Source organism: Haemaphysalis longicornis, unplaced genomic scaffold (assembly GCF_048455015.1).
Source record: "Haemaphysalis longicornis isolate Haplotype H1 unplaced genomic scaffold, Haemaphysalis longicornis Haplotype H1 scaffold_1, whole genome shotgun sequence".
Classification (NCBI taxonomy): domain Eukaryota; kingdom Metazoa; phylum Arthropoda; class Arachnida; order Ixodida; family Ixodidae; genus Haemaphysalis; species Haemaphysalis longicornis.
This window is the reverse complement of record NW_027526203.1, coordinates 450336780-450360383: the sequence shown is the minus strand read 5'-3', so window position 1 is coordinate 450360383 and position 23604 is coordinate 450336780. Positions and strand designations below refer to the sequence as shown.

At 45.8% G+C, this 23604-nt stretch overlaps 1 protein-coding gene across 2 annotated transcripts in view; it reads left to right on the top strand.

The window, feature by feature from the left end:
- The window catches only part of Rrp5 (Ribosomal RNA Processing 5), an 82310-nt gene that overhangs the window by 6117 nt on the left and 52589 nt on the right, over window positions 1-23604 (top strand). For both annotated transcript variants that reach the window (XM_077687755.1, XM_077687756.1), the window contains exons 3-10: window positions 586-867; window positions 3347-3514; window positions 3579-3812; window positions 5375-5440; window positions 12993-13360; window positions 15165-15221; window positions 15942-16002; window positions 21027-21347. In XM_077687755.1, coding sequence (XP_077543881.1) covers window positions 586-867; window positions 3347-3514; window positions 3579-3812; window positions 5375-5440; window positions 12993-13360; window positions 15165-15221; window positions 15942-16002; window positions 21027-21347 — 1557 coding nt within the window. The remainder of the gene's footprint in view (window positions 1-585; window positions 868-3346; window positions 3515-3578; window positions 3813-5374; window positions 5441-12992; window positions 13361-15164; window positions 15222-15941; window positions 16003-21026; window positions 21348-23604) is intronic.

The window sequence follows — 23604 nt, the reverse complement described above, 5'->3', positions numbered from 1 at the left end:
TTTGGTTATCATGTGTGTTCATGAGATGTGACATTGTAAAGTTAAAAATGTTGCGATTTTTTTTGTGCATTTATTGATAAGTAGAAATAGGGGTTTTATGACCACGCTTCACGGGATTTGAGCCAGTTTAAATCAAATTGGTTTGGTGCTTTCGGGGGGGTGGCAGAGCAGGGATCAAGCAAAATCTTTTGTAGTGTACTTAAATATAAGGATGGCCTCAGAGCACCTCTGTTTTGCAGTGCGCTGTCTGTGTACACAGCATAGTAGTAGATGTGGACAGTCCCATTCCAGCTTTAACAAAAATAGCTAAGTAGGCAGCTCAAGCAGAAACTGACAAATCTGCATTGGTGCATGCTGTCTAACTCACGAAATAAATGACACCAATACCACCTTTGCATGTAATTATGTTTTATGCAGTAACCTTCTTGTAAAGTAACCTGGTAACTTTGGACCTGTTAACAGGTTATCCTTTTATTGGCGTGGAGTTTCCTGTGTAACATTATTTGTCTCCTACGGAAGGGGAGTTAGGCTGTGTCGACCCGTGTGCCAGCGCACTTTCACTTGCCATGGCCGTGCTCCACGCAGGCCCGGGACAGCGACCTGCCCAAGAAGCGGGTGCGTAAGCGCCGCAAGAAGGAGGCGGAGGGGGAAGAGGAGGAGCGCTCGTCCGTGGCCGTGGAGGCCCTGACCATCCGGCTGCTGGCCGAGGGCATGGTGGTACTGGGTCGGGTGCAGCAGGTGCAGGAGTTTGGGCTGCGCGTCTCCCTGCCCGGGGCCATCACGGGCCGCGTGCCCCTCACCAAGGTCTCCCACCCGTACAGCCTCCTGCTGCGCCACTTTGCCCAGGGAGTCCAGGAGGACAGTACGGTGAGCAGGCCGCTTCTCTCCCCACTACTCTCCACCTTCACGCCGTACAAGGGGGTGGCAGTAAACTGTGAAATATTCATGCGCAGCGCTCACCAACAGGACACACAAGAGGGGTTCTGGTGGTGTGAACACAGAGAGGGCACTGTGAGTGTTTTGATTGGCCTCTCTGGCTACCGTACCCTGTACAGAAAACATTGGAACGGGGGTGGTGGACAGTGAGTGTGCCAGCGGTTCATTGCGGTGGGGTAATTTTGGCAGCGCCTGTGTTTCATAAATGCTGGTCTCGAGCAAACCATAGCTCAATAAGGTCATGTATTTTGTTTTTGTTGGCAAAACACAATAGCCATCGCCAACGTGGGTTTGCTAAATCAGGGTCGTCACCCAAAAGCTGTTGTGCTTGGGTGCAATAACCGTTCATCCTTGTCTCCGGAAAAGCATTTTGTGATGGGCACAAGCATTTCAGCTGCGTATAAACTTTTATATTCTTACCTACAGCAACTGAGCCCTTACTCTGTACGAAGCATGTAGTCAATATCACGTGGGCAGAAGTTGGTTTCATTATTCTTTTTCATGTCGACAGCACATTTCTATCAACTGGGGCTCTATGTTGGTATAACTCGTTCCCATAGTTTAGAGCGAAATAATGGTACCCAGGGATATTATGTACCATATTTACCATTCCCTGCATTGGTCGTCATTACTTTGTGTCTTTTACATGTCATTTTTAGTTTTAAGATATACAGTTAAGGCGTTTGCCTTTACCAGCATCGCTTTTGCCTGCTTCCTCATTGCCCTCCACGCTTCCCACTGGGATGTTTTGTGAGCGTCTGACATTTGAACGATAGGAGGTAGCTGTAAGTAAAGATAATATAACATCACAGAAAGGAAGTACTCTAGTACCTCAGCTGTAGTAAAAGTTAATTTTTGACTTTGAACTTTGAATATGAATGTGCCGTTTAGTTTCCAGGCAAAGAAAGTGTGTTCATTATGGGAAGAAATAAAGTGCCACTTTTGTGAGGAAAACAAAAGAGGCAATACTAGCAGCAGCTGAAGAGCAGAATACCCATGCCTTTTGAACACATCTTGAAGAAACAGGATGTGAAGTTCCATCTCACTTGGTGCTTCACTGCGAACCCTGTGGTTTGAAGAAGTGTGGTTGTCACCAAGCGCCCTTTTTGGCTGTTGTTCTTTTAGACCTGGGAGATCACAGAGCAAACTCTTATAATGGGCAGATACAACCATGGGAAATCGTGAGCTGCTGTGGGCCAACGTATATACAGTGTGTTTCACATAGATCAGATAAAGGATTGACAGGATGAGCATTTAATTTCTATGCAAGAAAAGAAAATAATCATTCAGGAACGAGTGAACCATCTCACACTATTTTTACATTTTGGGATTGTTAAGATAAAATATTGGACTTTCTAGTGAGCTCTGGAAAATGAGGCACCTTTATGAAAATGGGTGTGAAAGCCATCTGCGAAAACGGGCATGTGTGTGTGTGTGTCCCTGCGAGAATGAGTACCCTTGAGATCCTGGAAGCGGCTTAGTAGTGAAGCCTTGAAGCTATTGCCGTAGAAGAGTTAGGATTCAGGAAGGAGGATCAACATATTCTGGAGGTGGTGTTTAGACAACATACGTGCACTGAAACTAAAATGGGGCAGTACTGAGTATTTAATGTCATTGAATCTTTAACACTGTCTTTAATTTCAGCATATTGTGAATTTACAAAAAAAAATATAATTTTCATGTGGCATAAGACAGGCATATTTCTTTTGCAGTTTCTGGGGTGTAATTTTTAAAATGCAGCTATCAACTAGGATATTTCAATTTTTTTTTTCTTTGCAGTGAGCATTAGAAACTTTCAGAGGAAGGTAAAAGCATAAAAGTAACAGTGTTGTTTATATATTTTTGGGCAGTGAAGGATACTTCAATATAAAAGAACGACCCCACAGCTGCTCTGCCTGGGCCCTCAAGGCAACATACCGCTGAGAAATATGTAACATCCTTATCATTCTGGAATTACAGATTTTGTAACTAACTACACCGCTCTGCACGTGACACAACTAATAACTGAAATTGAAGCTACAATAGTAATATTTAGGAGAGAACCTTGTATTCTTGATATAAACAGTCATTCCAATTTTCGTAAAGATAGAGGAAGAAATTGAGAAGTTGACTCCCTCAGGCAGTGTCTCCTCTTCATCTGTGCAAAATTTATCTGGTACCGTGGGGCATTTGGTATTTGTAAATGTGGCATTATGGTTTCAATAAGGATTATGGGAACCTTAATGTGGCTATGTGTTAACCTTGACATTTCCAAAGGTTACTTTTATACAATAGAAGAGGATTGTTTTGCCATAGAGAAGTGGATGCTGGGCATTTTTGGAGTGTTTTGTAGGTTGCCCATCATGCTGACGTTGCAAATAAAACTGAGAGGGAAGCAGTGCAAACTGTCTGTAATTCTTGCCTTTCCCAGGAGATACTGCCCCTGACCAGGATGTTCCAGGAGGGCCAGGCTGTTGTGTGCAAGGTGCTCTCTGCTGCTCCAGTGGAGTGGGGTTCATCCAAGGTGTCCGTCAGCCTTTCCACGGACCCGGCTGACGTGAATGGCTCGTTGACGCCGTTGGCGCTACAGAAAGGAATGGTATGGTGGACACTGCCCCGCCATTATTGACCGAGTATTTTTGACCCGAGCATGTGCACCACAGGTACTACAGGCAGCCGTTTCAAGCGTCGAAGACCATGGCTACACCATGGACTGTGGAATTGAGGGCGTGAGCGCTTTTTTGTCACGGGCCGAAGCGGCTGCATTTATCAAGAAAAGCAACGCGGGTCATGCCCTGGCTGTGGGCCAGCTGCTCCAGTGTGCCGTGCTGACAGAGACTCGAGGCGGTCGCGCCCTGCAACTGACTGCACGCCCTTCGACGGTCAACACACCCGTGGTATGTGAAGCGATAAGCAATGCCTCACTTTCAAACATTTTAATTTTTCTGCTGTGGTGAATACCTCTCTTCCAAGTAGTGATCTTGGGGAAGGTTCTTTGCTCTGTAGTTGGTTATTGGCCGTCTCAATTGCCAGTCCCGGATTTTTCGTGGGGAAGGTTCTTTGCTCTGTAGTTGGTTATTGGCCGTCTCAATTGCCAGTCCCGGATTTTTCGTGGGGAAGGTTCTTTGTTCTGTAGTTGGTTATTGGCCGTCTCAGTTGCCAGTCCCGGATTTTTTGTGAGCAGTATTAGGGTTCCGCTCAGACAGGGAGCACTGTGGGAATGCACGTTACATACAAATAGCGTCTTGGACAGTCCACCGTGAGTCTGGACATCCAGTTGAAAAGCCCGTATGTCGTTTGGGCGTAAAACGTCATTAGCAGTATCTAGCCTATCTTCAAATTTTTGTGCGTGCATGCAGGGGGACAAATAGCCAGATCTGAAAAATGAAAATGCATTTGCCAGTTTGGCAGCTTCAGGGAATCAGACACAGTTAAAGTGGGAATCATTGCCCACTGACATCTGTCATAAGGGGCAGAATGCGCAAGAGAAATTCATCATAGCTTGTACATTTCAGAGCCATTGTAAATTTGAAGGCCAAAAAAAAACGTAGCATAGTGTACTGTTGGGCTAGTTGGTGGATCATGCAGTTGGTAGGTCATATTGAAATCATTAACTGCATGAAGAAGAACAAGAACAAGAAATACAATAGGACGAGCGCTGACTTTCAACTGAATTTAATGTAAAAAAACTTGCACCTTATATACGTGACCACCATGCAAAACAGAAAAAAAGGCACAAAAAAGGAAAAAGTGCAACACTCTGCAACATCAAAAACACATCACACACGTGGCACAATCTAAGCAGGTACCAAGTTATGCCACACGCGAAGTGCACCACATGTTAGAAAGAAAATTGGTCTTATTTTGAGACAATGTAATTGACGGCTTGCTAATGCATTTGCTACCCAACTGGTCAATTTCAAGTTATATAGTTATCTCTTGCATAGTCTGCTTCAGCTTCTTCCTATCATCCTCCACATGTCAAGCTGTGGTTTGCTCCGTGAAAGTTGCTATGTTGGCACGACGCACGACAAGCACGACGCACAACAAGCCCCTAAAAAGTGCAGGACAGAGTAACCTAGTTTATGAAGCTTCACTGCAAATTTAAGTTGCTGTTTCTGTTTTTCAACTGTTAAGTTTCTGAAAGAGCCATATAAAACTATCCTCTGTAGTTGCCAGGATGCATCTGAGTGAGTGCATTTGAGGGTATTGAAGAGCATGGTTGGGAAAAAGCCACTGGTTGGCATTCGGTTGCCGAGAGTAGGGTCATTGAGAAGGCTGAGAATATTATATAGGTTAATCTAAATTAGAGGGGCTCTTCACTCTGTCTGGTTATTTTAGTTATTTGTGCTCATTTGCTTGAAAAATTCTTCCTTGACATGTGTGTGTATGCACAGACAAGTGCTGTGTTTACTGCAAGTTTATGACATTTGGCTTCATCTGCTCTTGGATTTTTCAGGAACTTGAGGATTTCAGCTTGGACCATGTTCTGCCTGGTTTCCGGGCGGAGGTTACTGTTATGGAGGTGATGTATTTCTGTCTTTTGTTATTCCAGTGATGCTACCGCTGCGCCAATTGCGCCAAACTGCGCCCAAGTGCTCTGGCTGCTACATCCTGCTACATTTCCTCTAAATTTGGCGATTCTGCGCCCGACCTGCGCCCAAGGGTGTACGCTGACTTTCAGAAACGAAACTAACTACTTGAGGTTCCCCACTGAAAGCGACATCGCGGTGCACCTGTTTTCAGGCCGCAATCCGAGCCAAGCCAAGGCAAACTGGGCCTTGTAGCGGTAACGTAGAGTGCCTAGAATGTTTCTGAAATATTCGACGCACTCTAGTAACGGCGATGATGCGCATTGCGCATGTAGGCACACAACGCCAAATCTCCCCCTGTTAATTCCGTGCAGTGCACTTCGCACCTATTGGGTTCGCGAGACCAGTTGCCGCCGTAGCGACCGTCCGCCTCGCGGTCTTCGGGCCGCGATATGCGTCGTGATATGTGTGCCGTACTCGTGACGCTTGGCAACAACGCCAGGCGTCGTGAAATTGCCGTACTCGCTAGCCAACGCGCACCGACAGCGTACGCGTCGACCGGGTGCCTGCGGATGTGCTGGAAGAAAAGTAGGCAAGAGATGAGGACACAAAAGTTGTAGTTACAGTGGAATCTGGGTGATACCAATTTCGGGATGAGACGAATTTCTTATAAGTCTCGGTGAAATTGCTCTGTTTGAAATGGGAAAAGTTTCGGCTCTTACGAACGGACCTGCGGTGCCCAGCGGATAATAAGAACGAGTCGGCGAGGCGCCCTACTGCCAAGCGAGCTAGCTACGGCGATGTACGGGCTCTCTGCCCTCTTTGTCGCTCTTTCTCCAGGAACGGCCAAGCTGTTTTCTGCTCGCGAAAACGCGCCGTGCACTCCACAGGCACACTGACGCCGCCACGAAACCACCCGCAGGCTGCGCAGGCCTCGGTTGGCCGCGGCAACATGGCGGCGGTTTCGGTCACGAAGTGTTGCGGGACTAGAGTGAACTAGAATACTTGGGTAGTGGAAAAAGCGGCCGCCGCCGAGTGAAGCACTTCGTGTCAACCCCGCGCGGTGGCGCTCGCGTGCCCCGCCCGAGCGCTTTTTCGCCTCGGGTAGCAGCGGGTAGGCGTGCGTTGGGGCAGTCTCCGAGGGGCTACAGTTCTTTTTTCGTGTAAAAACCGTTGACAATGCTATTAATGTACCAGGGTTTTTTAGGGGAAAGGTAGCTACGTCGTGTATTTGCCGTTTGCTCATTTTTTCATCCCATTTGGCCAACCGAGCAGACCGCGCCGTGCTTTAGCGATCGAGCTCGCTATCATGCCGATATTTTTTTCTTCGTTGTTTGATGATTTTGCTATCGTATTGTGTCAACTGAAAAAAGAGTGGCGGGCTTTAGGCTGGCCAGTATACGTCACTTCTGCTTTTTTTTCTTTATTTTCTTGCTGATTTTTCGATCAAGATCTGCATACCGAGCAAACTGCGTCGTGCGTGCGCAAACGTTTCCCGTTTTCTTTTTTCAAATTTGACCCATGCAGCACACCTGACACATGTCTTAAAACCTCAGTCAAGTCAACGAAAAGCGCGAAAATACAGGATTCGCAACCGCAATTTTCAGAAAAGCACCAAGTCACACGGCATAATTTTATTGCGCGATCATTTTAAAACTGCGCACTTTTCGGTGCAGTGAACACCTACAAAAATAACATAATGCATTATTTACATTTAATTATTTACATCTACATTACAAGCAAAAACAACCAGGAGTATTTAAAGAAATGTGGTGCCTGCTAGGCTCCTCCTGCAGTTTTACAAAGCAAGATGATGTGCAGCGGCTTAACTCCAAGTAGCGTGCACCCGCCCTCTTTTTAGCTCTTGAGCGGTTGATCGACTTTACAAAAAATGTGCAAACGGGTGGTTACATAAAAGGCTGTCACCTAGGCTGTAAGTGACTTGGAGTGCTTATCACACCCAACAGCACTCTGCTGTTTTTGTTTGATGATAGCCAGCACATCCATGACACTATCGTGGTGCAGCTCGTGAGTGCTGAAGCAGCTCGTGAAAATATTCTCCAACTGCTCGATGAATCTGTAAAGGCGACCATGGGGGTAAAGCAAACCTCCATTATCCCGAAGCCTTGTGTACTCAGCTGAACCTAGCCTCAAAACGGTGTCTTTTCCTGTGAGTAACAGTGCACAGCATTCCTCACACTCTGTCTTGAGGACAGTTTTCTTGGCAACGTACCCGCAGACATAGAAGATTAACCTGTTGTCGCTTTTTGCAATGATGCATGCAGCGTGGTCTGAACTTATATCGGGCGGCTGCTGAATGTGAAGTTCCACCCCAGACAAGTACTTGTGCGCGCGCGTTGTGTGCATCTGTGCGTGCGTGTATGTGTGTTCGCGTGTGTGCGCGTGCGTGCGTGCATGTGTGTATGTGCGTGCACGCGTGTGTGTGTGCGTGTGTGTTTGCACGTGCGCGCCTGCATGTGTGTGTGTGTGCAAGTGTGCCTGCACACACACACACACACACACAAATTTAAATAAGCCTGAGCCTGCCAGACTGTTTCTAAATATCAGCCCGCGTCCGACAGAGTATAAGCCCGGAAAAAATCGGCCTTTTCAACCTAGAGCGACTATATATACAGATATATCGCATTTAATTTTCTTAAACTTGGACCGAGCTTTGTACAACACACACACACACACACACACACACACACACACACACACACACACACACACACACACACACACACACACACACCATATATACGGGTATATCGAATTATTGTCTATATCGAACTCGTGAATTATCCCCTTGAAAATTCTGTGTAAAAGTATAGGAATTCGTACGTTTATATCGAACGGTATTTTTCCCGACATTTGGTATATCGAATACCGCCCGAGCTGGAAGGTGCTCTTCGGTGACGCTGCACCCCCGATTTCCGCGGTCGCTTAGTGCCTTCACCGAAACCCAACAGGGACAGAAGCCACGGCGTCGGAGCGTCACGCTTGCCTTCTCATGGATAACTGCTCGGCCAACCAAACCACCTGCGAGCTCGACAACATCGAGCTCAAGTTTCTGCCTCCGAACACAACAGCCAGGCTGCAGCCGCTCGACCGCTCGACTAAGTCGTTCAAGGTTGGGTACAGGAGGCGACTCCTCGATAGGCTTTTGATGAACCTCCGTGTGGGCACCGAGCTTAAAGTTGACCAGCTGGGGGCCATACACATGATGACGGGTGCCTGGAACAGCGTAAAGCAGAGCGTGGCCAACTGCTTCAGGAAGGCAGGCTTTGTGACGGCCGAACATTCGGAAGCTTGCGAAGACGGCGACGACGACATATGGGGCATGGACGACACGTTTCGCGAGCTGTCATCCCTTTTCCCGGCTGCTGTTCTAGCCGGACTGTCTGCTGGCGACTTCGTGAACGCTGACAGCAACGTTTAGGCTGTTGCAAGCGTCGGTGACGAGGATATCGTAGCTGCGCTTGCAGGAACCCAGGCTGGTAGCTTGAGTGGCGAAGATCGTCCGGACGAGGATGCGGCTACACGATCGTACTCCGCCGGTGAACTGGCGGCTGCGTTCAGCTTGATTCTACGTAGTTGCGGCGACATGGGAGGAACTGGGCTGTCACACCTGGATAGGCTCGAGAATATCGAGACCAGCGTCTTTAATTCCATGTACAGGACGAAGAAGCAGGCCAAGATCAGCGATTTCTTTTCACGCAAATAAAGCATCCTGTTTCGTCGTTAGTGCGGAATTAGTTGTCATTCTTGAATGCGGCAATCGGTAAGTGGCTGTCTGCCACAGGTGAGGTCTCAGAGCCCATATTTTTTATATCGAATTTTTCATATATCGAACTATTTCGCGATCCCTTTGGAGTTCGATATATCCGTGTTCGACTGTGTGTGTGTGTGTGTGTGTGTGTGTGTGTGTGTGTGTGTGTGTGTGTGTGTATATATATATATATATATATATATATATATATATATATATATATATATATATATATATATATATATATATATCCTTACATAGAAAATATTTTTTGAGTATAGTATCAGCGAAAGATATTTTTAACCGCGCCGCAGTGACCTCGCACTTTGATTTTTTTGTTTTTAATTTAAGCAAAATGATCAATGCGGCAACATTTTAGCATCAACCATCACGAAGACACTGCATGCATGCGCTCGGGCAAGCACGTCCCAAAATATTTTTTGTTGAAGCCCGAGCCTGGCCCGGGCCCGAGAAAATGCGTGCTACCTGGCCCGGGCCCTTGCAGTGCACTAATCCACGCAACACACACGATACGTTTTAAAAACTTCACTCAAGTCAGCGAAAAGCATCAACATTCGCAACCGTACGTAGTTCTAAGAAAAGCACCACACGGCACACTTTATCGCGCGATCATTTTAAAAGTGCACAGTTCATTGGAACGCTGGTTGCCCATTAACATAAAATAATTACCTCTTTAGAAATGCACAAGTTCATGAAATGTGCTGCCCACGTCTTGCAGACGTAAGATAATTATGAACAGTTAGGAACTCAACAAATAAAAGCAGGGTAAAACAAATCGCAAATATAAAATATTTCTAGCAATCACATAAATCTATTAGGGGTGCAGTCCCACCCCACAATACTGCACAATCCTTTCAAACTGCATGAGCCATGGCCATTCTGCAATTACAGAACGTCGCACGCATAACACCCTGTTCGTATTACCAATAAAAAACAGAATCAAGAACACTTAAGGATCAGTGCAGTGCCTGCAAGGCTCTTCTTGTAATTACACACAAAAAAGACCATGTGCAGCGGGTAAAAAGCGTCAAAACACAGCGTGAATCACCGAACAGCAGCATAGCGGCACGTCGATCAACACGCGCCGCTTTGGGATCTCCTCGGGCGGGGCGGGGGGGGGCACTCCAGCGCCACGCGCGGCGGTTAACACGTTTGGCTTCAAGGGCGCCGTGGGGAGCAGCCGCCGCTTTTTCCACTACCCAAGTATTCTAGTTCACTCTAGCGGGACGCTCAAGAGACCGCTTCTAACCGCTCTTTAAAATGCCGCTCAAAGCACTCGCGAAGCTCCTTGTGCGGTAAATGAGCTAACAATGTGAACGAAAACAGTGCTATAAAACATCATCCGCGCCGCTAGTGAAGGGTGCTAAGCCTAAACATCTCCGGCGGAGCCAGTGGCTGTCTCAAGCGCTTCGTAACTGCCGCCATGAGGTGCACGCCTTCCCATTGGCGCAAGTCGTCAGGCTCCTCCAACTGCCACGCTCGTCCGCGGGTGCCGAATCGCCGACGCGGGCGTGAAAACATCGCGCGCACAACGCCGACGCACACGAATCGTGTGCAAAAACGCCCCTGTAGTGAGTGGGCTTCGGCACCGCGAGCGAGGAGATAAAGTCCAGAGAGGACCGCTCGGGGACATGGAGGTTAAAAAAAAGCAGAAAAACGTCACGGATTTCATCACGCGAAAGTAAGAAAAGAAATAATCGAAAACTTGTTTTAGTGCTTAATTTTTTGGCCTGTGTTATTCACACGAATTTCGGATGATACGAATATTTTTCACGGTGCCATGAGATTCATATCATCGAGATTTTACTGTAAACGGATGAGAATTTACAAAGTGCAGGGGGGAGAGAAAATACTATGCAAGGGCAGGAAACGGTGACAGTTAGGGCCGCGCGCCGGCGAGTGAGTACGGCAATTTTACGATGCCTGACTTTGTTTCAGAGCTTAACAAGTACGGCAGGAATATGACGACGCCCGTCTTAGATTTCACGTAGAGTTCATAGAGGCACAGAATTCACACACGTGGGAATTGAAGGGTAAATGCGCGCATGTGGCCTCGCAGGGAATTAACATAGTCTCGGGGTAGGAGGGGAGGGGGGGGGGGGGACTAATAGGCTACCTTGTCATTAACGGAGACGTTTTGGTTGCTTGCGGCAAACGTGTCGTAAAGGGGCAAGGTTCAGCCTGGTGCTGCATGTTGGTGGCCAGAAATGGCTGCCCGCTGCCTTAATTTTGTGAAGAATAGTGCTGCCATCGGTCGCTTCTCGTTTGAGACCCTTACGGTGGCAGCGCTGACGCTGCTAAATAGTGATGCATGTGCAACAGGGAGAGGAGCGTGTGTTCAATTATGCAGTCAAAGCCGTGGCGCTACTGATGTTATTGGTCAGTGCTCCCACGATAGCCTTCCAATACTGCTCGATTTTACATAGCATGTTTGTTGTGACAAGCAATTTTTAGTTTGTTCATAGTAAATCTGTTATTGTGTAAAAATGAGAGCTTTTTTTTTTTAATTTTTGTTGTGAAAACCGCTGCACAAAGTTCAATGCAGAAAAATGGGGACAAAATATCCATGTTCTTGGTTCTTTTATTTTTTTATTATCGTTGAAGGGCGTGCGTTTAGCGATTATATATCAAGAATGCAATACGTGTCTTAAAATTGCTTCAATCAACACCTGCTCCAAAAGCTGGTTTTGCTGCTCCGAAACGCATTTTCGCCTGCTCCAAAAGCTGCTCCAAAGTGGCTTAAGTTGGTAGCATCACTGTTATTCTGTTTTAGAAAGTGCTGAAAATTCCCACGCAGCTCTGCATTAGTATTTCATATAGTGTTCATGGGGAAGTTCATTTTTCGTTTGTTTCTGCATGTCACCAGTGCAGAAAAGGTAACTTGAGCACAGCCCTTAAGCGAGGTGGGAAGGAGGTTTGAGTTGAGATACTGCAGTTTGAGATGCCAGTACAGTGTGTCATAGTGAAGGCCTGCGATTGTGCACCAAAAGCTCGTGTGGGCAGTCGATTTTCTATTTCACCTCAACCAGTAGTGAGGCTGCTGCCACCAGGAGTTAAATATGAATATGTGCGCCGCTCAGCAGCAGTATTACTTGGCCTCTAACTCACCGTGGCTGGTTGTGGTAGAACTACTGGGAAGGTGTGGGATAAAAGTTTCAATACAGTAATAACGATTTTAGGCAAACAAATTATGAGAGTGAAACAGTGAGAATAAAAAGCAGCCTCTTTGAGGTGTGTAAAAAATATTGATTCGATTTGATTCGATTTTGAGGTTTAACACGCCGACGCTACACAGGCAATGAGGCACATCGTCTTGGAGGGCTCCGAATTAGTTTTGACCTGGGGATTTTTAACATGTTCCAATATCTCGAACACATGGGCATGTTTGCTTTTTGGCGTAAAAAACTAGCTTTGCAGTGTAAACTGAGCTCGTAGTTTTTGCGAGATCTTTGTGCAGAGGGACACGGGGCAATACATTAGCACTAGGTGTTGCCAACACTTGGAACTACAAAGGGGCCCAGTTGAAAACCATATTGAAAGGCTTGTCTATTGCCACTGATGAAGTCACAGTGCAGTGACACTTCTCTGGGCCATATGTGTAATCTTACTGATGTCCCTCTACTGTGCCAGTAACTTCTTTGTGGCTTGTTCAAGTGGCATTGTGTGAATCAAATGCGACCTTCTGGGCTGTTCTGGCTGCTTCGTATTTCCCCCCTGCGATTGCTCACAGTATCTCCTGCCCGCCCCTGCAGGCGCAAGAGGAAGGGCTGGTGGTGCAGTGGCAGGGCATGGAGGCATGCGTGCACCGCACCCACCTGCCGGGGCCCTGGGACCGTCCCGAGGACGTGGCGGTGGGCGAGACGCTGGCGTGCACGCTGCTGTATGTGCAGCCCTTGGTGCAGCGTCCCTACCTCAGTGCCCAGGGATCCCTGGGCCGGGCGCCCTTCGGGGCCATCCGGCCGGGCGTCCTACTGGACGCCCAGGTGGTGGCTGTCGAGCACGGTGCTGTGCATTTGCGCCTGGAGCCGGGCGGCATTCGCGCCCTCTGCCCACGGCCCCTGGTGGCCGACCAGGATGTGGAAGATGCGCGCGACTTTGTCAATGCCGGTGAACAGCTCAGGTCAGTGTTCGCTCACATGCTTTTCTCTCTTTCGCCATACTGGTTACTGCAGGACTTCCTATTTCAGTGTTTCACCAGTGTGGCTCCGTGTCAGCAGTGTTGTTGAAAAGTGGGGAAATATTGAATAGCAGTTGTTGAATGAAGTGAATAGTCGCAAATTTATTTACCATGAGCAGAAATGTTGGCAAAATTTTTACGTAAGAAAGGCAGCTGCTGTGCATGGTCTAGAGTTATCTCCTTGCATTCTCATTTCAGGGGTCCCATATTTTATTTTGTTTCCTTATTTTTCCATCGATGTCGCATGAGGCAGTGTCTCTTTGTTACAGTAAAACCTCGTCAGAAGAGACACTCAAGGGAACCAAAAAACGTGTCTCTTGTAACCAAGGTCTCTTGTATGCAATGTTGCTAACATGGCGAACATAGGAGAACCAACCAAACCGCCTTCATTCAAGTGTCTCTTATAACCAAGTGTCTCTTGTAACAGTGTCTCTTGTAACGAGGTTTTACTGCAGCAAGAAAACATGCGAGCAAGCTAACTTCAAACAAGCTTCTTTTCAAGAAGGAACAAACTTCCCTTTGGTGTTGCTACAAGCATTTAATGTGGGGCATGCATGATTGCTGCAACAAAAGTTCCAATTGTTGGCCTGTCTTGAGTATCTCTTCAGTAATTTTTTTCTGACAATTTTTGGGATGAAAAGTTCGAGGGACTGTGATGACAACTTGCAGCTTTGCTTCATTAAAAAAATTGCCATAGAATAGCAAGTATGCCAACGCAAACTGCACTTAATTAGACTAGATAATTAAGGAAGACATGAAAAGAAGTGTGAGGAAAATGCCCGAGGCATTTCCTTCACTTAGTGAATGATGTCACCGAGCAACATCACGAGCCAGCCTGTACAGATTGATGCTGTGAAAAATCACAAGATTCACAAGAACGTGGCACCATCTCTGCGTGGCTCTTGTAAGGGGTTGACATGAGAGCTCCGCTCATGCTACCTTTGCTGTGTGAAGTCAAATTCGAGAGAACTATCGGGAACTCGATCTGCCAATTTTCTCATTGGAACATTAAAAGTTCCATTGGGCTTTAGTTGTCTGATTTTAGTCCAAAGTATGTTTAAGCTTGAGGTTCATCATCTGGAGCAACTTCGGTACTTGCAGCCATGCATTCTCAGACAGGAAATGTTCCACTAGGTTTGCTAGGTTATGTTCCTGCCAGGCTGCGTCCCTTTGGCATGTGGTCTACTTACTCTCCATTTCTGCATGCTCCCCTACTTACATCACATGGGAATTACAGTATGTAACAGGTGTTAGAAGTGTGATTTGAAATCTGCCCTTTTAAATGCAAATTCCTGTGTAATGGAAACGTCATCTCTCACTAAGCTGAATTTGTAGTCAAGTATGAACTTCGCAGTCTTCAAATAAAGGCAGTTGCACGTTGTCTTCATGGTTCCTTTAGCGTAATTGATTTTTGCTGTAGTTCAATTTTACTTAAAATTTTTGTTGAATTCCACTCTGAGAATGGAACTCCTCCTCAAGAGCGCACCCCTGGCTGCAGTCTAAGATAAGTATTTCTTATCTTATCTTATCAAAATAGTTTTGGGCCTCCTAAAACCTTTGCTGAGCGCTACTGTACACAGCTGGTAGCAGTGTACCCTAGGAGTGTTGTTATGTTTTTCTAGTGCTAGCCAGGGAACCCTGGGAGTAGAAACGACAAGCTTGAGCCTCACTTTTTCACTGCCTTTGCTGTGATGTTTGTGTGCAGTAGTGTGCAATGTCGCACTGACTTCGGGTCTTCATTTTTCAGGTGCCGGGTCATGGCCCTGAGCTACATGGATCGAGTGGTAGTGGTCTCGCTAAAAAAGTGAGTCCGCTATTGTTTCCTCGTCAGTGTTTTTTGTAACTTGTTTTATATTCGTGAAATACTACAGGCTCATGTCCCAAGCAGAAAGTCACAGAATGTAAACATAACACAGCTTCAGTAGAAAACCATTTCAGTAAGAGGAGAGGAAAAAAATTAATCAAATCAAAGCATTTGAACAAGTTGGATGGGGGGTCAGAGCTCAGAGAGAGCGAACATTTGCTTCTACAAGATCTAATGTTGGAACGTGATGACTGGGCAAGTTCTTCTATTCTGTGATATTCTCAGAGAAAACGTGCTTGCCAAGTCGAAACTTGAGCTACGTTATAGAGGTGGATACAGCACAAGTTTTAAGTTAACTAGCGAATATAGGAATTTTAGATTGAGAAGCTGGCATCGGGATTGCAATGCTGTAATTTCATTATTTTGCATTAGTTTTGAAACTGATATACTGCGACCATACTTGGAGTAAATAAAATGCAATGCTCGTCTGTGGATTTTTTTTTTAGTGAGTCAGCATTAGTTCTAGTATGTGGGTTCCAAACGATATTAGCGTATTCTAGCTTAGGCTGTTATATGCCAATATTTTATGATATGTTTATAAAATATGCTTTTTTATATGTGTGTTTAATGTTTAATGTTAATATTTTCGTATGCGAGGTGGTGGCTCTGAGTGGTTCTTGATGTCGTTCTTAGTATTTCATCTTAATTTTGCTCCCACAGGTCCATGCTGTCGGATAAATTTGTGACATCCGATGCACTGGTTCCAGGAGCAAAGTTTGATGTAAGCAAGATGCCTTCTTGGGGGATCTTGGGCTTGTTATATTTGTACCCACAAAGGAACAGTATTATACCATTATACCCCTGGCACACGGCAAATCTAATGACATTCGCTGTTGGGGCCGTTAGTTTGACACTACACGAGAATACTCATTCACATTTGATGCGAATAGCATTCGGTCGTTGAATGAGTTTGGGGAACACAACAAACCGAACAAGTAGCCCCAACAGCAGTGGCACGCCACTAAGCAAGAAAGTTTAATGAAAAAAAAAAAAAATGCACAAAGAGCACTGTATAATTTAAAACTATCAGGAAATCGATATTTTTCCCCGGTTGTTGTTCCTATATAGAAAAAGAGATGACACCACCTTCACAAACCTTCACCATGTTTGCTGCTACGCAGATACAGATTTGTTGCTTACTTGCCTGAACTTGACATGTCTACTTATGTCACGTAAAACAGTAATGCGCTTTTTTTTTATTAAAGAAAAGTTATTTGTTTTAGTTTCAGAAATCTAAAAAAATATATAAAAACATTATGGACGCATTTATGTTATTATCTTGCAATTCTGCAGGTTTGCTGATTGTCATTGCTATCATTATCGAATACATTTCTTTTGCTGTGTAGACCCACACGGACAAGCCTAATAGTATTAACAGCGAATGCCATTTTCTCAGAATGTCATCAGATTTGCTGGTGAGCCTGTGGGATATTGCACTTTCCCTACTGTGGATGTGCTTGCTTGAAACATCATATATTTTTTATGTCGAAGTTTTGCTTTCTGTTGCTGTGGCACATGGTTTTAACAAAAGCAGTTCTTATAGCCTTTTTATGCTTTTTAGTTTATCATAAAATGATAATTCTTTTGGTTGAAGATGATACAGTTGATTGTACTGTAACGAGTTATCTAGGAATGTGCACCTTTATTCATTCCAAAGGGCGCAGTAAAGTACAGCAAACTGTTGTTGTTACGAAATCAGGGGATTATAACAATTTTATAATATGGAATAAAAAAAAAGGCTATCAACATTAGTATCTGATTCCATGTAGCATGGCTTCGAAACAAGGATACTTCCACAGTACTATGGGGACTTTGCTAAGTTTGTGCTTTGATGGAAGGGGGGGGGGGGGCAGAGCTCGGGTGGCCATGTGATATACCGTAATTACCCGATTCTAACGCGCACACTATTTTCCTGGAAGAAAAACCGAAAAAAACTTGCACTTCCGATTGTAACGCGCACGGAACTTTGTGAGCAAGAAAAACGAATGCGAGATAAACGGGCGATTTATTTCTCGAAGTAATCTCACCCATCTCCCTCCTCGTCGCTCTCCGCTGACCACGACATCTCATCCTTGGTGCCGTCAAGCGCGTTCGTGATGCCACACTTCATAACGAACGTTCAACCATGATCGATGGGATGGTGGCCCACGCCTCGCACGTCCATAGTGCGAACTTCTCCAGAGGCGCACTCTTCAGCCGACCACTCGTTTTGAACGCGTGAGAGCCGCTGCTGCCATTGCTGTTATCAAGTGTGAGGTGGAACGATTTGACAATTTGTGTGAACGCCGATAGAAAAGCCTGGGCGCCTATGCTTCCTGCGTCCAAAAAAATGTTGCTAAAAGGTTTGGCGCCATCTTGAGATGGCGATGGGCGAGACGAAATTTCCGTTGTTTCGGCAGTTTCTGTTTCGTATCCGATTCTAACGCGCATACGATTTATCGACCTATTTTTCTGGAAAAAAGGTGCGCGTTAGAATCGGGTAATTACGGTACCACACACACAGGCTGGCACGCACAGTGCAGTACCATAATCAGTAGTGCAATGTGCTCTGTTGCTGCACTGTTGCTTCTGTTTGTTATCTTGGTTAGTAAAAATTTTTTAAATTTAAATAACAGAGTTTTAAAAGGTGCACAATGTTGAGCGTGCATATTCAGTACATATTAAAGGAGTCCTGACACTGACTTTTGGCGTTAATATTATTGCACAGTTCGCTTCCTTTGCTCAACAGAATACCCTGGCTGAAATATGAGAGGCCTGTGACGCGAAGAACATACTTTAATCGGATCTCATTTATCGCGCCGACGGAACAGCATGCAGAGCGGCACTCAGCAAATGGACATCAGGGTGACATCATCCCATGGTAGCCAAAAGAAGTGATGTTGACACCGCTCGCCAAAAACTCGTGACGTCACTGCACACGAGCGGCCTGGCGAGCTGCGACTGGGCGCTGGCGCATTCACAAACGGGTGCACGTAGCCAGAGCTACAGGTATAACCACTGCCCAGAAAGGCACTGTTGGCAAAAATAAAATTCCACACACAGGAAAGGAAGCGATAATATAGCCCGGAATCGCAATAGAAGTCGTCATCAGGACTTTTATTGAAAGCGGTCATCGAATTTCCGCTGCAATGGTAGGCCTAGCACCTTCAGGCAGCTCAGCCATTCAGCTCCGGTGGCGCCGTGGTCGAAACAACGCCCCCACCAGCCTCCACAGTGTTTTGACGTCCGCACAAAGCGGTGAGCATGGCGGTGAGGTCATGCCAGAATTCTGTCGTATGAGCCTTTCGGGCTGAAAGCGCGGGAAATTGAAACGAACGATTTTCAGGCTGTTCAGTGTAATTAATTATCGCACGCTGAAGTATTTAAAGTGCTGTGTCGGGTTTGCCAGACCATTAAGCATAGATAAAAGCAATAAAAATATAAAATTTTCGTGTCAGTACTCCTTTAAGAGTGCTTCCGGCAAATTTCAAGGCTAAGGATACCGCAGGAGGTAGGTTATACGTTAGTCCCCAATTCAGCGTTTCTTATTTGACTGTGACAAGTGACACAGGGGTGAAAATTCCATTCCATTGGTGAGGTGGATGAGTTGAAAATAATGCGACTCCTGAGAGCCAGTGGGCAATCTCATCAGGTGGGCAACACACGCAGACATGGAGAAAGTCGCATCACTTTTGAGGGTTCTTTTTTTTTTTTTTTTTTTTTCTTTGAAAGGGGGGGGGGGGGGGGGGGGGCGTTCGTGCTTGCTTTGGTGCTTGCTCCGGAGAACAAGAAAGTGTGGCAGAGCAGGAGAAGTGCTTTATCACGCACAATGGCACATGGCAGCCTTTTTACAAAGGTACTGCTGCACACAAGTTTTATGGGTCCAGCCTCCGGCTAAAAAGAAGTAAGCACAAACATGCTTGGGTATATAAGAGAATTGTGTGCACCTTGCGGAACTTCATTGGGTGTAAATTTCACCCCGAGCCCTTCACTCTGGTACACCTTGGTAGTCACCTCATTTTTACTTGAAGAGAGCATTTCTTTAGGAGGTTTTAGCTGGTAACACAAACAGTACAAATTTACGCTATACCTGACCAGGTGGCATCACCTGTCTGAAGGCATGCACCTGCACGGGAGGTTTTATACGATGGGAGTTCAGCCCAGCCCGCTTATAACGAACACATCAGGAAGTGGAAATCAGTTCGTTATATCCATTTTTCACTATATCTGGACATTAAAATAAAGACAAAATAAAAATGATTGTAAAGGGACTAGCTACATACACGTGGATGTTGTAGCGTCATCATTCGACTCTAGTGCACGCCCCCCATCAGAACAATCTTGATATTTTTGAGCAGAAATAAGAAGGTATATACACTGTCTAGATATCAAATCACTTTTGCAGTCGTGCGCGTTTTGTAATGAGCTGTTGCTGGGACACACCACCATGTCCTCCTCACCAGATTTGGACTCCTTTATCTGTAAGCTGAGTAAGTTGATGAGGGGCAGTCAAAGATGGCCAAGAAGGTAATGGGTGTGCCAGAAGCTACCTTGTATGTTTCATTGTTTATGTAGCACAAAAAGCTCAATGACGGAAAAAAGTACACATAAGTGCTGGGCAGAGGTATAAAGATATGTGTATGAACATATGAAGGGTAGCATGTTTTGTGTAATGCCGATGAACGGTCACTACTCCATTCCAAGTCTGGAGTCTTGCAACAGCATGTTTGTAGTACACTTTTTTGCAACAAGCAACACATCACGAATTAAGTACCCCCAAAATTTCGATTCGAGGTCCAAGCAGCTAAAGCTACACCTAGTCTGTGAAGCATGCCACAGTGGAGTGCTACAAATTCACTTAGACCACCTGGAATTCTCTTTATGCGTGCAGAAATGTCATAGACATGCATAGTAGCAGTACATTTTGAGCAGAAATAAGTGAGGGGTTTGGCAAAAAAAAAAATTGTTAAAGTGCCAATGATAATCTTGTGACTCCCTGTATATACAAGTGAGACCTTATGTAGGGAGCAACTTGACATTTGCATGCACATTCAGAGCTTGTTGAGTAATGCAAATAGTGGTAATAAAACACCCCATGGTCCTTCTCTCCAGGTTCTTTGCACTGTAGGTAGGGGTGTGCAAATGTTCGAAACTTTTGAATATTGAAGCAAATTTTGTCGTATGCAATTCCCATAATAGAAAATTTTCTTAGTATTCCGAAGTTTGAAAACACAAATCGGCAGTTTCTGCTAGCGCTGAAGGGTTTTTTCGCAATGCACCAGTGATGTGCGGCAAAACAGCAAGATGAAGGTGCTTTGCTGGAGCACCACATATCTCCTTGGCATTGGTGGCATCCTGCTAACGTGGTCATGCTCAAGCTGTCCCGGTCAACACCATGCCCAGTTTTGTAAGACATAGTCGACGTGTTCTAGAGCATCATTTGATCAGAAAACAGTGACCCAGAGACTATGTCAGCATGCAGCTAGGCTTTCTTATCTAAAGAGCATAGATCAGGCAGCTTTAATGGGACCATGTTATCAGGACTATCACAACTAGGGACTCCAAAAGACAAGCATCCTCAGTTAAAGATTCTCAGGTTGTAAAAATTAATCTAGAGCCCTCCGCTACTGCATGCCTCATAGCCCAGGTATTAAACCCCAAAAATTTGAAAACTGATTTGGCCATGTGAGGTGCATGGCAGCTGAGATTTTCAACACTCGCCGAGCTGGGCAGTTTCATTCTCTGACACTTGTGGTGGTTGTGCAGTGCACGGTGCGGCAAGTGTACCCTTCCGGTATCCTGGTCAGCCTGAGCCCCTGGGTGGCAGGCTTCGTCCAAGCGCTGCATGTGAGTGACCACGAGGGAGAGAAGCCTGGGCCGGGCACTTCTCTCCGGGCCCGTCTGCTCCACGTCGACCGCAGCTCAGACCCGCCCCGGCTGCAGCTGACTTGTCGGCGAGCCCTGATCACGTCAAGACGGCCCATCATAGCCTCGTACGATGATGCCACCCCGGGAAAGATCACCGATGGCCTCGTTGTCCGTGTCACACCCAAGGGGTTGCTTGTAGCTCTCTACAACAACATCAAGGTGAGCCTGCTTTCTCCTCTTTTTTTTTTTCCCCTCTCACTCCCACTCCCATGCCAAGACAACTTTACAGAAGTCAGCCTACCATTTTCCTGCTTCAACTTCATTGGAAGCTGAAAAAGTTGGAACCATGGTTCGCCTGTGGGTTCTGTCTGGGCCCACTGTTATTTTCAGGTTTTCTTAGTAATACTATAGGTGGTATTCACTGAAAAGTTTAGCTGTCAATTTCTCCACTTGGTAACACTGGAAATGGCCAAGGACATGGCTGAAGTGCCACGGACATGACGTGGCTTGTGCCACCGTGCCTGCATGCCGCAGAAAATAAAAACACCGGCGTGCGTCGTCTTCTCCGTTTCACCCGATTCTCAACGGTGGTGCCAAGAGAGAAATTATCATCGCGCTCACATTGGAGTCGAGGCATTACTTTGCGTTCGGAGGGGTAGAGTTTGGAACGTCCAACACACATCGTGTGCTTAGCACGGACAAGTAGCGCCATCCCACGGAGCCCGACGTGACCAGTGATGGCGCACCCACATGGTTGCCTGCATCCGTGCCTCGCCAGCGAATACAACCTATTGGTTCCAGCATTTCCCCTTTGATATGCCTATTTGTGGATGATTGGGTATTGTGTAGAATTATTAATAGCCCTTTACCACCCTTCATCAAGATCTGAATCAGCTTTTTGATTGGTGCCAGATTTGGGGAGTGGAGAGTAACAGGAAAAAAACCCTTCATATGTGGTTCACCAGAACGGATATGCCTGACGTTAATTCCTATATTAGGAGTACATCTCTTAGCCGTACATTTGAATACAGTAGGCTCTTGATAAATGGAACTTCAAGGGACTGACAAAATTAGTTCCGTTTACTGAGAGAGATGTGCAAAAAGTGCAAATTCATGTGCGTACACACTCTTAGTGTCATTTCATGGAACTCTGAGCACTAGAAGGTGAATGTAGCTGATAGTTTTTTCAGAAACCAAGCAAACTACTAGAGGTTTAAGCCCAACATTTATGAAGTTTATTTGGCAACACTTAGTCCCTGTGCACTAAAAACGCATCAATTTTTTTTAGTCCTTGCAACTTCATCTTCAGGATAGTTTTTCCATGGCACTTAAGCTTTGGACTACGTTTGAGATCGTTCCTTCTGAAGAAATCCCCTAGGTACTGAACAGCTGACTGCTCCTTGAAGTGTGGTATGTTCTACGGTAGCTATCACTTCAGATTTATCTTCCGGCTCATCCTCCTCGTGCACCTCTTCATCACAGACGCTTCCTTTGGGTCCCGAATCGCGTAGTTCTGATGGCATCCCGTAGCGTCTCCTTGTCGTGGGGGATCCCCGTTAAGCTGCTTTTCAGGACACCGTGATTCGTCGCGAGCGCCATCTTCGTGTATTAGCCGCTTTCGAAGTCAAGAATGATGTCTATCTTCTTTACTAACGAAAGTGCATGGTGTGCACGCTTCTGTGGAGCCATTGAAAAAGCGGAGGCTAGAGGCCTTAACTTCACAAGTATTGACAAGCCACTGAATTTAGAAGACGGCAACATGGTAATGGAGCACGAATAGCACCATGATGACATGAACCAGGCAGCAGGAGCGAAGCCCTGTAACTTCGGCGACTTGATTCGAGACCGAACGATGAGAACAAGAACTGTGATGTTGCATTCGTCGCGTTAACACGGCTGACTACTAAGGAGACGAGATTTACAAGGTCAACAAGGTTAAAAAAACGAAACAGCCGGAACCGCAAAAAGCTGATGCTCATGACAATGAGTTAGACAGGAAGTTTCATTTGAGCTTCCGTTTACACGGAGATGTGGAAATTTTAGTTCCAGTTACCGAAAGTTTTTTTACGTTATCTGAATACAAAACCAACTAACTTACAGGCTACTGTTCCATTTAAACGGCAATTCCGTTTAAGCGATTTCCGTTTGTCGATATTCTACTGTACTGTATTTACCCGCGTAGTAATGAGTAATGCCCCCCCCCCCACACACACACACACACACTTTTCTTCTTGAGAATTTACTTTCTTGTTACCATGCATAAAAATGCAGCAGGAATAGAAAAGGTACTGTTAAAGATGTTTCTATCTCCGTTGACGATCGTAGTAACTTGATACCATGCCACAGTACGGGCAGAAGCGCTAAAAAAGCATTCTAACAAAAAAAAAATAATCTCAACAGTAGCCGGAGACATGAAAGCAAATGCTGTGGTTTACAATTTAAAAAGGGCACACTTGCAGAACACCACCTGCTTAAC